The sequence below is a fragment of the Pogona vitticeps genome, chromosome 2 (assembly GCF_051106095.1).
Source record: "Pogona vitticeps strain Pit_001003342236 chromosome 2, PviZW2.1, whole genome shotgun sequence".
Classification (NCBI taxonomy): Eukaryota; Metazoa; Chordata; class Lepidosauria; order Squamata; family Agamidae; genus Pogona; species Pogona vitticeps.
In genome coordinates this window covers 115,354,653-115,369,443 of record NC_135784.1, presented here as the reverse complement: position 1 = coordinate 115,369,443, position 14,791 = coordinate 115,354,653, and the positions used below count along the sequence as shown (strand labels likewise).

The 14,791-nt window shown below is 40.0% G+C and overlaps 1 protein-coding gene and 1 non-coding gene across 3 annotated transcripts in view; both read left to right on the top strand.

Annotated features, from left to right (window-relative positions):
- DOCK2 (dedicator of cytokinesis 2) overlaps positions 1 to 14,791 on the top strand; it is a 386,088-nt gene that overhangs the window by 104,809 nt on the left and 266,488 nt on the right. For both annotated transcript variants that reach the window (XM_072990261.2, XM_020780495.3), the window contains exons 24-25: positions 7,417 to 7,487; positions 7,842 to 7,948. In XM_072990261.2, coding sequence (XP_072846362.2) covers positions 7,417 to 7,487; positions 7,842 to 7,948 — 178 coding nt within the window. The remainder of the gene's footprint in view (positions 1 to 7,416; positions 7,488 to 7,841; positions 7,949 to 14,791) is intronic.
- Positions 868 to 987, top strand: LOC140705255 (U5 spliceosomal RNA). The gene has a single exon (XR_013542838.1). It is a non-coding gene; the product is annotated as a U5 spliceosomal RNA (small nuclear RNA).

The window sequence follows — 14,791 nt, the reverse complement described above, 5'->3', positions numbered from 1 at the left end:
ATCTGGTGATTTCCATGTGTAGAGTCGCCTCTTGTGTTTTTGGAAGAGAGTGTTTATGATGACCAGCTTGTTCTGTTGGCAAAACTCTATTAGTCTTTGCCCTGCTTCATTTTGAACTCCAAGGCCAAACTTCCCTGTTGTTCCTGTTATCTCTTGACTCCCTACTTTGGCATTCCAGTCCCCTAGAATGAGAAGAACATCTTTCTTTGGGGTCAGTTCTAGAAGGTGTTGTAAATCTTCAAAAATTGTTCAATTTCAGTCTCCTCAGCAATGGAGGTTGGTGCATAAACTTGGATTATTGTGATGTTGAAAGGTCTGCCTTAGATTCGTATTGACATCATTCTGTCATTTTTGAGATTGTATCCCATTACAGCTTTACCCACTCTTTTGTTGACTGTGAGGGCTACTCCATTCTTTCTACGGGATTCGTGCCCACAATAGTAGACATGGTAGTCATCTGATTTGAATTCACTCATTCCTGTCCATTTTAGTTCACTGACGCCCAGGATGTCAATGTTTATTCTTGCCATCTCCTGTTTGACCACCTCCAGCTTCCCAAGGTTCATAGATCTTACATTCCAGGTTCCTATGCAATATTTTTCTTTGCAGTATCGGACTTTCCTTTCACTTCCAGGCACGTCCACAGCTGAGCGTCCTTTCGGCTTTGGCCCAACCACTTCATTAGCTCTGGGGCTACTTGTACTTGTCCTCCGCTCTTCCTCAGTAGTGTGTTGGATGCCTTCCGACCTGAGGGGCCCATCTTCCAGCGTCATATCTTTTAGCCTTTTGTTTCTGATCATGGGGCGTTCTTGACAAAGATACTGGAGTGGAATTGCCGGTTCCTACTCCAGGTGGATTGTGTTTAGAATATTCTGGTTTCTCTTCAGACCGCATAAATCTTTCGCCTTTTACTAAAGATTTCCGTGGATTGTGTTTAGTCGGAACTCTCCACTATGACCTGTCCGTCTTGGGTGGCCCTGCACGGCATAGCCCATAGCTTCTCTGAGTTGCTCAAGCCCCTTCGCCACGACAAGGCAGCAATCCATGAAGAGGCTGTGTCTTCTTTATGGCATGAATGCTAAGCAAAGCAAATCTGATTCCCCCCCCCTCCCTTAAAGGCTCAAATTCATGTGGACTTTGTCTTTTCAGACAATAACTGACTGCTTATGCAGAGGTGATTTGAAAGATGTATATCTAGAAGACGGAAGTATCCTAAACATGTATAAATTTAATGAGCTATGGCCAACAAATGAATATTTCAAGAACATCACAGGAGAAAGTGAAGTCTTGTGAAAAGGAAAGGGAAAAACCACATTTAAGTCAAACTTTAGTACTGAGAAAAGATAAAGAACCTCAGAAAAGATATGTAGTAAAACTGATTAATCCCATTCCCATGCATTTCAATGGGAAATTGTACTTCGATTTACGAATGTTTTGACTTGCGAACACCCTTCCAATACGGATTAAGTTCATAAGTCGAGGTAACATTGTAATATTGAGATATTGTTTATTCTTCCCTGTCTTCAGATAATTGTATGTAGTGGTGCCTCGCATTGCGACATTAATTCATTTCGCAAAAATCACTGCAGAACGAAAACGTCACAATGTGATATTAAAAAGCCCATACAAACGCATTAAAACCTGATTAATGCATTCCTATGGACTTAAAACTCACTGTTCAGCGAAGATCCTCCATAGCATGGCCATTTTCGGTGCCTCTTAAGTGAGGAATTCGTCACAGTAAAACAGCGGGTGGCCATTTTGTTTACCCAACGGCCATTTTGAAACCGCTGATCAGCTGTTTTAAAATCGTCGCTTTGCGATGCTCGGTTCCTGAAGCAGGGAGCTGATCATCGCAAAGAAAAAAACCCCATAGGAAATGCAAAAAAATGTGTCGCAAAGCGATTTCATTGGTAAACGGAGCGATCGCTATGCGATGCACCACTGTATTATCTTGCTCTGAAGTTTGTTACAGACAGGTATCTTAACAGTAATTGGAGAACTGACAACTAAAATGAGAACCTTCCAAATCAATATTTTTATCAAAAACGTGGAATTGGATCTTCTATAAAACGTGTATTTAGGAAGCCTGTAAAGATGGACATATATATGTAATCATATTTCTTAACTTCACATTCTTCATATTTTAGTGGTTGCTCTCTGGACTCTTTGGACTGTTTTGGAAGCTATTCCTTGGGTGAGATAGCTGGAATGTTTTGACACATAATAAACCAGTTAGACTGGTTGAAGTGCATGTGCATTTTCAGTCCCAGTTTGGAAGTTTTGGTAATGACATTGAATCCCAAATCGCTTAAGGCTGGTTTCTTTTATTTCTGAAGGACAACCTGCCTACAGTCCGCTTGGGTATTGATATTGGGTCCAAAGGTCTTCTTGTGCTATGCTTTTAAAATCAATCAGATTAGGCGGCACTAGAAATAAATCTTTTTCAGTGATAGCCCTGCGTTTTTTGACCTTGCTGTCAAGGTTCTTCTACATAAGCAGCTCATAGCAGAAATTGAAATTTATGAAATTCTTTATGAAATTCTGGGGTGAGATGCTGAGCCCACTAGCTGCCCATGGATATATGTACAAAAATATATGAGATTATCCCAAGATTTTATTTTTGCAAGCACATTGTGCTGCCTTGGATCCCCTTATTGGGAAAAAGGCAGCCTATAAAACAAACTAACAAACTCACTTACGCACTCACTGCTTGTCTTCCATTGTTTTAGAAAGGAAGTTGAAATGGCATGAGTAGGGGAATTAAAGATTATGCATCTGTTCAATCACTGTGCGTGAGATGGTTATGGTTAACCTGGATACAAGGCATTTGTAAATGGCAACACTGCCCTTGTTTTGATGATGGCATCCAGAATGCACACTTTTCCTCATCAGACTTTGTAGGGTGATATTCTTTGGGACACATAACCCAGTCTCTGCCAGTGTGTCTCTGCCAGCTTATGTAAGTCACCTCCAGTATTCAGAAAAGAGGCCTTTTGACTGGACAGCACTAGTGTGGAAAAAAAATAGAAATCTGCTTTATTTTCCTGTGGTGTCTTGTCTTGTCTTTTTCTTTTCTTTTCTTCTCTTTTTGTGGATCTCTTCTGCTCCCTGAAAGTAATACAGCTCAGACACTTGCCCTTCTGTTACTGAACCTTAGTAAACCTGCCCTAATTGTCATCATTTATATTTCACATTCAAAAAATTGATGTTGATGGAATTAGCTACAAAATAAATGCTGTGCTGGGAATATATGTATATTAAGTATTCCTGTCATATATATACATCAGGGACATGCACAGATAATATCAGAGACTTTATCCATCTTAGACAGATATATGCATTGATTGATTGATTGATTGATTGATTGATTGATTGATTGATTGATTGATTAATTGATTGATTGGCTAGAACATAGCTACAGCCATTCATTTGTTAGGCTATTCATTTGTTCAAGGTCATCTTGTGAGAAATTATGCCTCCTTGTCTCCTGGTTACCTTCTCCTTTGACAGTACAAGGCTAATAAAAAGCAAGTTTAGTTTTTGTTTTATTTGCTTTTATTAACTACCATACCATCATTCGAGCAAGGAGCTCCAGATGCATTTAAAGGGCTGCTTCTCCTAACACTCTGAGCTTGTTTAAGCTGAAACATAAAGGATGTTCAACTTAAGCTTTCTCCATTCTCTCCAACATACGTATATGCAGGAGACTTAGCCCTTTCCCTCTTTGTCCTCTCATTCTCCTTGTGGAGAGTGATGTGCCTGAAGAAAAGAGAGGTTCCTGCTCGCAATCATGAGCTGGAACTCTGGAAAATTGGTCTCTACCTAGAGAAATCAGTTAGGGACCAGATACTGCCCTGCTCCTGAGTTGAAGAGAATGAGTAAGTAGAATCAGGATGACCTGCTTAAGGTCACTTGGGGACTTCATAATTGTGCAAAGTTGAAACCAGATAACTTCCACCACTCAATTAGTTCACCTTTTAAAAAACATAGCTTCTGATATCTGACACAAGGAAATAGGAGCACCTCTGTCTTACAATATTTGCTGTCTGCAAAATGTATTATTACGGATGAGCAGGCAGAGGGAAATGGAAAGGAAGCTATTCCTTTTGGATCTCACATACTTGCATAAGTAACATTCCTATAGTTAATATACAGTTCACTTTATCCAGATAACTGAGGCAAAAACTAGATGCACCATGGGAGGTATATGATCTGGGTCTTTCAGAGTGAACTTTTTAAAAAAGTCCAGATGACCTGGAGAAGTTCTCTTAATTTAACTTTCCTCCTGCAACTCTTGTTTGCCCCGCAAGAAAAAGAGAGGGACCATAAGAGAGGGGACCACCAGCAGCTACTTTGATGTCTGTCTCACCCTCACCCCCGGGAGATCCTGCTCATAGCTCAGACATGTCATCTCATATCACACCGCTGTCCAGTGTTTGGGGGACTTTGGACTGGGTGCTGAAAATCAGTCTACATCCCAATACCAAAGAAGGGCAGTGCCAAAGAATGCTCCAACTACCGGACAATTGCACTCATCTCACACGCCAGCAAGGTTATGCTCAAAATCTTACAAGGTAGGCTTCAGCAGTATGTGGACCGAGAACTCCCAGAAGTACAAGCAGGATTCCGAAGGGGCAGAGGAACTCGAGACCAAATTGCTAACATGCGCTGGATTATGGAGAAAGCCAGAGAGTTCCAGAAAAACATCTACTTCTGCTTCATTGACTATGCAAAAGCCTTTGACTGTGTGGACCACAGCAAACTATGGCAAGTCCTAAAAGAAATGGGCGTGCCTGACCACCTTATCCATCTCCTGAGAAACCTATATGTGGGACAGGAAGCAACAGTTAGAACTGGATATGGAACAACGGATTGGTTCAAAATTGGGAAAGGAGTACGACAAGGCTGTATATTGTCCCCCAGCTTATTTAACTTATATGCAGAATACATCATGCGGAAGGCTGGACTGGAGGAATCCCAAGCTGGAATTAAGATTGCAGGAAGAAATATCAACAACCTCAGATATGCAGATGATACCACTCTGATGGCGGAAAGTGAGGAGGAACTAAAGAACCTTGTAATGAGGGTGAAAGACGAGAGTGCAAAAAACGGTCTGAAACTCAACATCAAAAAAACTAAGATCATGGCCACTGGTCTCATCACCTCCTGGGAAATAGAAGGGGAAGATATGGAGGCACTGACAGATTTTACTTTCTTGGGCTCCATGATCACTGCAGATGGAGACAGCAGCCCTGAAATTAAAAGACCCCTGCTTCTTGGGAGGAAAGCAATGACAAACCTTGACAGCATCTTAAAAAGCAGAGACATCACATTGCATACAAGTGAGAGCTGGACCATAAAGAAAGCTGACCGCCGAAGAATTGATGCTTTTGAATTGTGGTGCTGGAGGAGACTCTTGAGAGTTCCCTGGACTGCAAAGAGAACAAACCTATCAATTCTAAAGGAAATCAACCCTGAGTGCTCATTGGAAGGACAGATCCTGAAGCTGAGGCTCCAATACTTTGGCCATCTCATGAGAAGAGAAGACTCCTTGGAAAAGACTTTGATGTTGGGAAAGTGTGAAGGCAAGAGGAGAAGGGGACGACCGAGGATGAGATGGTTGGACAGTGTCATCGAAGCAACCAACATGAATTTGACACAACTCCGGGAGGCGGTGGAAGATAGGAGGGCCTGGCGTGCTCTGGTCCATGGGGTCACGAAGAGTCGGACACGACTAAACGACTGAACAAACAAAACTGAAAATCTACAGATCTTTGATGCACCTATATGAAGGTCAAGAAATTTTTAAGAAGGTCTGAACACCTCTCCAAAAGGTAAAATGGGGACAGTGTTTTACAAGTGCTACATATTGTAAAATAGGGACTTTTCCTGACAAAACCAGACAATTGGAGCATATAAATTCTCCAGTCATCTGTGACAAGTGAAAATAACCTTCAATATAGGCAGCTATGAAGCTTTATGGAAATTGGTCCTTTGTGTTTTGTTCTGTTCTACAGTTCATAAAAGTCTAACACAGCTGCCTACTGGGAATGTGTTGTCATGGGCATGTGTTTGCAAGGGTGAGAGCCACCAAATATTGATAGAGGATTAAAGCATTAATAAATTGGTCACAGTGGTGGTGATTGTTTTTCATTGAGCTCTTCTCTGCAGCCCTCAGTCTAGTTCTTCTTTTATCATATTGTATCATTCTGAAGTCTGAATTGTGTAATTGTACTGAACACGTCTTTACTAAATCACAGTATCTGGGAGGTGATTATTTGCCACAGATGAGTAGATAATTTATTGTAGATCTACAGGAAACTTCTGTAATCTCCCCTTTCCTCAGTCTTCCAGCCAATGAGGTAGTGATCTATGCATGCTTTAATTTTTACCATATAAATCTCTTATTCTTTCTCTCTTTGGCTTCTCTTGCTTCTCTACCATGGAGAATATTTAAGAGCACTGGGAGCCCCAAATCTCTTTTTCCCTTGATAGATCTGTCATTCCGTGTGGACTCAAAATGTTAATGCTAGGCTGCCAGTTCACTTGTTAGTTTGGCTTTTTTCCCTCAGGCTTGTGTGGGCGGAGGAGTGTGTAGGAGGAGTATCTGAGAAGAACTGTAGAGGAGGAATTGTAGTCATAGATTTAATTTCAGTGGATGTTATTATCTTAAGCCGTTTTAAATTTCGCTTGGGACTCTAAAATGTGAAGTGGGTGTAGAAACACAATCAGAGTCTAAACCACACTCTGTAGCTTTTGTGACGGATGTCTCTGGATCATTTTGGTAGTTCAGGATATTAACCCATATGCAGCAGGATAAAATAATGGCAATGATAACGGCTACTATTACACTGTATTGAGTATTTTCTGAATCCCAGTAGAATTAGCATTGTGCTTAAATTTAGGGAATGGGTTTCATGTATTTGCCTTGTGTTTTCTGAACCCATTGGGAATTCCACTGTCCTCTCTCTCTGTGGCCAATCTGGCAACAACCAGCGCTTGGCATCATGGTTTGTCAAAAGAGCAGTTTGGGATGTTTTGTCCCAGTCTATTACATTTGCTGAGATAAAAGAAGTCTTCTCATGGCATCCGGTAATATATGCCATTAAATCATGGCAAATGGCTGAAACTTGAGGACATGGTTTACCCTCTTTAGGTGAGAAATGTCATCCATTGCCTATCTTGTGAGTCAACATCTCTGTGGATATTGCAACAAAATGTGACTGTTGGAGAGAAAAAAGTTTCCTCCTCATGGATGAGGATTATGGTTCTCGGATCCCTATGAATTTTACTTGGGATTTAGAGCTCAATAAAACTGCTTAGGGCTGATGACTAATATCATTAATTATATGTTGAACTTTTAAAATGTTTTCAAAACATATAAATCAAGCATATTATTTTTCTTTCTTTCAGGTGGCAGCCTTAAAATATATCCCATCTGTTCTTCAAGATGTAGAAACAGTGTTTGATGTCCGTTTACTTAGGTGAGCTGGCACTCAGACATCAATAACATCTAGGTCAATGGTTCCCAACCGTAGGTACTCAGATGTTGCTGGACTACAACGCCCAGAAATTCTGGCCAGCACAGCTGGTGGTGAAGGGAGTTTTAGCCTAAGACACAATTTATATAAGAAATCTGTCTAGGAAGGATAGACATCTTGCTACAGATACGGAACCTTGAATTCTTTATAAGCAGAATAAGAAAATATATACACTATATCATGACCCAATAAATACTTGTAAGCAGACTATGCTATGTTTAGCAGTTTATTTTTTGAAAAAATAAACCAGAGCAACCTAATCTGACCTATGTTTCATAATTCTGTCTTTATATGCAGCCAGCTCTTATATGAATTTTACACTTGCATTCCACCAGAAAAGTTAAAGAAACAAAAAGTGCAATCCATGAAGGAAATCGTACAGAGCAACCTCTTCAAAAGACAAGGTAAATTCATAGTGACCCGGCACTTTTTCAGTTCATGAAGCATTACTTGAAAATGAAAGGCAAGGTTTGGTGCATTGACTTGTTGAGAGAGTCTGCCTTAACTGTAAAGCCAATATTTACAATTCAGAAAAATCTCAGAACAGTTAATTACATTTTATCTTAAATAAAATATTTTGTGACCCAAGTGAATAAAATACATTTTGCAAAATGTGACTTCTGTTAAAATGCATTTTTAAAAGTGCAGTAGTTATATAGCACAAGGTATGCAGACTTTTTAATATATTAGCTTTGTTGCAACAGAACTTCTGAAGGTTGAAAAACATTTAGTAGGTGCCCAATGTGTTCAGTTTTTTTTAAAGCCCTGTATATTGAACTGGTATATGCAGCTTTCAAGATTCATATCAAGTTGTAGGTATTGATCCATCTTTTGGAAGTCTTAGTGAACTTACTCTTAGGTGGCATTGCTGTAAACTGGAATATATATCTTTTTGTTCCATTACATATATACTTTACATTCGAGATGCAAGATTCATGACAAAAAATTAGATACTTAAATTATGTGGGAAAATATAGGACCATTAGCAAAGAGAAGGAAACACGTTTATGTGGAGCTGAGGACTGCAGCATGTACATAGCATTTAGGGGAGGATAGCTGGAGTGTTTGTGATTCAAAGTGTTGGTCAACCTATAAAGCCCTAAACAGCTTGAGTCCAAGCTGTCTAAAAGGCTGCATCTCCTTCTATGAGCCTGCCCAGACTTGAAGATAATCCGGGGAAGCCTTTGTCTCCACCCCATGACCCTCACAGGTGCACTTGGTGTGGACATACTAGAGAGGGCCTTCTCAGTTGCTGCTCCCAGACTCTGGAACTCCCTCCCATGGGAAGCCAGCCTGGCCCCATCATTGCTGTCCTTCCACAAGCAGGCAAAGACCATTCTCTTCAGGCAGGCTTCCCCTGAATGATTGTTGGTCTGAGAGGGGTTTTTAAATTAATGATTGTACTCTGCTGTTTTAAATGTGTTTTAGTATTGTTTTTTTTTTTTACTTTTTTAATGTAATGCTTGTTTAATTGGGTTTTAATGTTAGTATTCCTACTGTTTTTATCTTCTACATATTGTCTTTTCAATAATGCAAGTCACCTTGGGTTCTCTTTAAGGAGAAAGGGGAGATAAACAAACAAACATGTTATAATAGTAATAATGATAATATCCCTCTGAGATAGCTCAGTAGTCAGGGACTGGACTAAACCAGTGAGGTATAAACAACAGCTTTTAAAAAACCTCTCAGTGAGTGCGTTGCTGAGGTCAGAATTAAACTGGAAAATTCTCTATTCATATTTTTAGTCACACACCAATACTGCTGAGGACTTAATAGTAGGTAGTACAAGTTGGAGGCAACACATTTTTGTGAGGTTTTAAATCAGTGCTTCCACTAAATTCAACATTAAAAATTCTCATCCCAATTTGAATCCATTTTTCAGTTCTCTCTCTCTCTCTCTCTCTCTCTCTCTCTGTGTGTGTGTTTTACTATAGCAAACAGGGCTCCCACTAGTTCTGAGGGAAAAAAAAAGTCACTCAATTTTAATTTAACTTAATTTTTTGGTAGTGATCAGAGCTTATTATCTGGGGTCAGCAGAAATTTCTTACATTTGCCATCAGGAGGTAATCAGTTGCAGTTAGACCTCTCAAAAAACCAAAAAGCCAAAACCCACAGCTTTTGAAAAAGAGCCACTGGGGGCAACCGTGTTTCTTTCTTGCTTTTATTTCCTTTTGAATTTAGAATGCCCTTGGCAATGACATGTCAATTTCATTGGGCCATTGTCAGTGAGGAAAGCTTCTAGTTTGAGTTTTATTGCTGCTCTGCTACCACTTGACATTTTTTAAATTGTAATTCTTGAAAGAAAAAATGTCTGCATCTTTCAGCCATCTTATATCTATCAAAATAAGCCCCCATCTGAAAAATGGAAGGTATCTCTTCTGATCACATACATCTCTCCCTTGAATATATCATGGCAAACCTTCCACGTTCATAGAAGTTGCTCTGGTAAAACCAAAGGATCTTTTGGCCAGATGTTACTCTCCTATACATGTAATTCTGCTTTAGGACTTCCTATACATCTGTGATCAAATTATATACAAGCTGGTTGCATGATGAATTCACTTTGCTCTGTCAGTTAGAAACAAACAACTTCCAGATTCTTTAATTGTTGCTTTATATGGCATATGTTTAAAAGTGTTTCAGAAATGCTAGCCTTTGACAATGACATACATTGATTTTGGTGGCTAGCGATTTAGATTGGATGAGAGAGAGCTTTTGTATGTCAAATGCTCCCTTGCCATGTCGAGTTATATTCAAAATTGTGAAAGAAAATGCCTTACAGACATTTTAGCACCTCCTGCTTCTTAGCTCTTCCTTTGCTTTTACTTTAATCATCATTCCACTGCTCTAAGTACCTTTTTGCAGGATAAAGTATGTGCTACAAAGATGTGAAGGATCATCTTCCAGCAATGTGTAATACAGCTGTTGTCTGTTCATCATTACCTTGGTAACAAATGAAACTGCCTTTATTTTCTGATGTGGCTTTCTTCAATATTTATTGTTAAAATAAAAGGAATAGGGTAGATCCACTTAAACTAAGAAATAACAGAGAGACTGGGGGCAACTTAAAGCTTTTGTGGGTTTAAGATGAGTTTGTCATTCCGTCAAAGTCCATTTATAGGTCTCTGAGTTACCCATCAAACTCTTTATTATGGTCAAATGTCTAGCCTACTGGTATTATGTCAGTAAGATAGTGTGATTTGACTGAATGTTCTACAGTCCAGAATGTGAAGCAGCCTAGCAATGAAAAGAATGGTTCCTTAAAAATGCACAGATAACCCCTATTCTTCCTGGAGTAGCAAAGAAACAGATGTATCAGCTTTTCCTTTTATGAGACATTTGTTCCAACTCATAACTCATGCTACAAATGTCTGTAGAGCCCTTAGGTATGTGAGCATTCATAAAACCAGTTTGAAACACATGAATACACAGGAAGATTATGAAGATATAAAGTCTTCTCCCAGTCTTATAATACTAGAATTGGAGGTCACTCATTGCATTTGATTGATAAATAGATGTAGTACATCTTCACACAACGTGCAATTAATCTACAGAGTCCTCTGCCACACAATGAGGTGATGGCCACCACCTCAGCTTTTAAATGGGATCTGACAAATTTATGGAGGATGGTGGTTGTAGGTTTTTCGGCTGTCTGGCTGTGTTCTTGAGGTTTTTATTCCTAACGTTTTGCCAGTCTCTGTGGCCGGCATCTTCAGAGGACAGGAGTCAGAACTCTGTCTGTGCTCTGGTGCAGTTTGTGGGATAGCTGAGCTGAGTTACGGAGGATGAATTGAGTTATGGAGGATGGTTATGCCACAGACCATTTGCCTAGGAGTTGATTACTGTATAAGCATCCTCATGTTGCACACCTACACTTCCAACTATACCACCTGCTGCACATATACCACTGGCTATAAATCGGAATTTCCAGAGTCATCCGTTCATTGTTGTTGAAAGTAGGGTACAGTACTGGACCAGCTAACTGCTTGGTCTGATTTCAGTGGGACTCATTCTTTTGCTGTTACAGATAAAGGAAGAAAAAAAACTTTAGAAAACTGTTTGCAATGTCTCATAGGAGAAGGAGATTGCACCCCCCTGTAAAACCTGCCAGTACCTTAGTTAAATATAAGTTAAATGATTTGGAGCTTATGTAACTGTGATGACTGCTGCATGTGTGTGTGTGTGTGTGTGTGTGTGTGTGTGTGTGTGTGTGTGTGTGTGTTTGTGCACATATAGATACAGCCAGATACATGTTTCTCTCTCTCTCTCTCTCTCTCTCTCTGTGTGTGTGTGTGTGTGTGTGTCTGCGTATGAGTATGAGTATGTGTGTATGAATTAAGATAAAAATGATTTTTAAGGACCATGTATGTAATAATAACTAAGATTACCTCATATCCACATTCATGTTAATGCTTTCAAAGAAGTGCAAAAGTTTGTGAGGTACTGTAGTTACCTCTGTGGAAGCCATGCTGATTCTTTCTCACTGAGCTGGTTCTTCTACATGTTCAACAATTCTAATTTTAAGAACATTTTTTACCAAATTACACAGAGCAGCTGTTAAGCTAACTGGCCTGTTTCTCCCTTGTATGTTTTTCTAAAAGAATTTTTAGAGGGGAAGAAAAAAAATTAACCCTGCACTTTTGGTTACCTAGAAGGCAATGTAAAAATTCAAGCCATGTCTTTGAAGAAAGAAGGCCTATAGTATCATACCAATAAAGAAATCTTATCTAGAGTATCTGTGAGAAGTGATTTGCAAAACAGTCAGGTCCTTTTCTTCTCTGTTGATAAAGGGAAGCAATTCATTTTTAATTGTGCCTGGAGGCCTGCGCAATAGACTCTGGAGCTTTTACAGAATTTAATGAGAGTAAATAAGAGCACAAACTCTTTCTGTATTGGAATATTGTGTGTTTATCCTCAGACAGTAAATCCAAATCAGTCAAAACAAATAACGTGAAATGACATTTTAGTCCTCCCTTATGGTATTATTTAAAAGAAAGTTTGAAAACTTTATTAAGAAACTATTTTTTTTTTAAAAAATGCCATTGGCTGAAATCCAGCAATGTGCTAGTAATATGCTAGTGGACTTCCACTAGCCCAAATCAGCCTTTCTGCTTCTCCAAGCTTCATTTAATTGTGCTGCCTCAAGGCACGTTCTGGACGGTTTCCCAGCCTTCAGCAGCAGAGAATGAAAAGTAACTCGAGTAAAATGGCGCACCAAAGCCATCCAAAGCATAGCTGTGCTAAAATAGTCTTCCAGTTCCAGAACACCACCCTCAGCGCTATTCAGATATGGATTGCTTTAGTATGTCACTGCATTCATTTGGTTTGAAAGGTGCTTTACAAACTCCACTCTGAAGCAGGCAAGGTCTGAGGGTGGATGTGTGTCGGGCAGCAGGGGGAAGGATGATAACAGCTCCTCCAATGAAGGGACCATTTTAGATCCCTCCTCCCCCATATCATTTTGGGGATGATGATGCCTTTTTCTCTGTTGTGCTCCCCACTGAGGAATGCTAGCAAAGAATTCCTAACACATGGGTGACCACAGTGAAATAAAATATCAAAGTGATGGAGGCTTTTGATTAATCTAGTGATGTTTTATGCTTTTGAACAACTGCATAAAACATTGAAACCTCTTCATTTGGGAAGTCAGATATTGTCATATCTGGGAGTCAGATATTGTCATTCAAGTATAAAAAGACAAGCCCTCAATTCTGCAAAGAAGCTGGGTTTGTTTGAAAAGCTCATTTGTTGCAAACAGTTGCATAACTCCTTGAGAAATTAGTCAAGTGAACCCTAATGGAGAAAAACATGAAGGCTTCTTTCCCATGCGTCAAATGTTTCATGAATTTCTGTATTTTCACATCGCAGCTGCTGAACTTTTAAAAAGTACCTAGTATTTTAGCAAGAGAGTGCAAATTCTTAATTCTGATCATCTAGAATGTAGTGATGCCAAACTAACTGCTTTAAACTCCCCTCAGTCTCTGAGATCTTCAGGGGAGGGCATTTTGGTGGCTGTTTGCAGTCCATGGAACTCTCCGCCTCATGAGGCTAGGTTTGCCCCTCTCCTTACTCTCCTTCCTTTGGCCGGTGAAAATTTTCTTTTTGAAGCTGGCACTTGAGCTCGGAAAGCAGTTGTTGTGGTTTTTCAGGGGCACGGCCCATTTTTTAACATATGTTTTACATTTGCTTTTCACTGTGTTTTAATTGGTTTGAGCTAATGAGGATTTTAACACTGCAGACAGCTCATCTGGCTGCGGAGCCAGAGACTGGGAGTTTGATTCCCCACTAGGCCTCCTTGACACGGGCTGCACTCGATCCATAGGGTCCCTTCTAGTTCTGCACTTCTGAGATAATTATTTAATCATGTTTTATCATCACTATGTTAATTCATTGTGCTTTTAAACATGTTTTTTGTTAACTCTTGTAACCACTCTGAGTCTGTTTCATGGGAGAAAGATGGGATGTAAATCAAGCAAATAAACTAATAAACGAGTGTTGTAAGGTAAAGGTAAAGGTTCCCCTTGACAATTTTTGTCTAGTCGTGTTCGACTCTAGGGGGTGATGCTCATTCCCGTTTCCAAGCCATAGAGCCAGCGTTTGTCCAAAGACAATCTTCCGTGGTCACATGGCCAGCACGATTAGACACAGAATCCCGTTACCTTCCCACCGTGGTGGTACCTATTTATCTACTTGCATTTACATGCTTTCGAACTGCTAGGTTGGCAGGAGCTGGGACAAAGCGATGGGAGCTCACTCTGCCACGTGGATTCAATCTTACAACTGCTGGTCTTCCGACCTTACAGCACAGAGGCTTCTGCGGTCTAACCTGCAGCGCCACCACGTCCCTAAATGAGTGTTGAACACCAGTCTAATCCTAGCTGACTGGGCTTCATGGTTGGGATAGATAGAAAGGATACTGTGTGACTGTGTTTTCTTCTAAAGGACTTCATAATAAAGAAGTGGTCTTCTGCATTAGTATCACCCAAAGGCTATTATATTACTACCCAAGCACAGCCAAGATTGCCTGGTTTCAGAACCTAGGTAGGTTTGGGCCTGTTGAGTAATTGTATGGGATCTCCAGATAGAACTGGGAAAGGAATCCTTCCTGAAATTAGATGGAGCCCTGGGATAATCTGATGGATTAATGGACTGATTTACTATGAGGCAGCCTCCTTCCTACCACTAGCCAAGCAGAAGTTTCTTTTATAGTTTCAGCTGCAAGGGAGACAGAGTTAGTTGCTAAAATC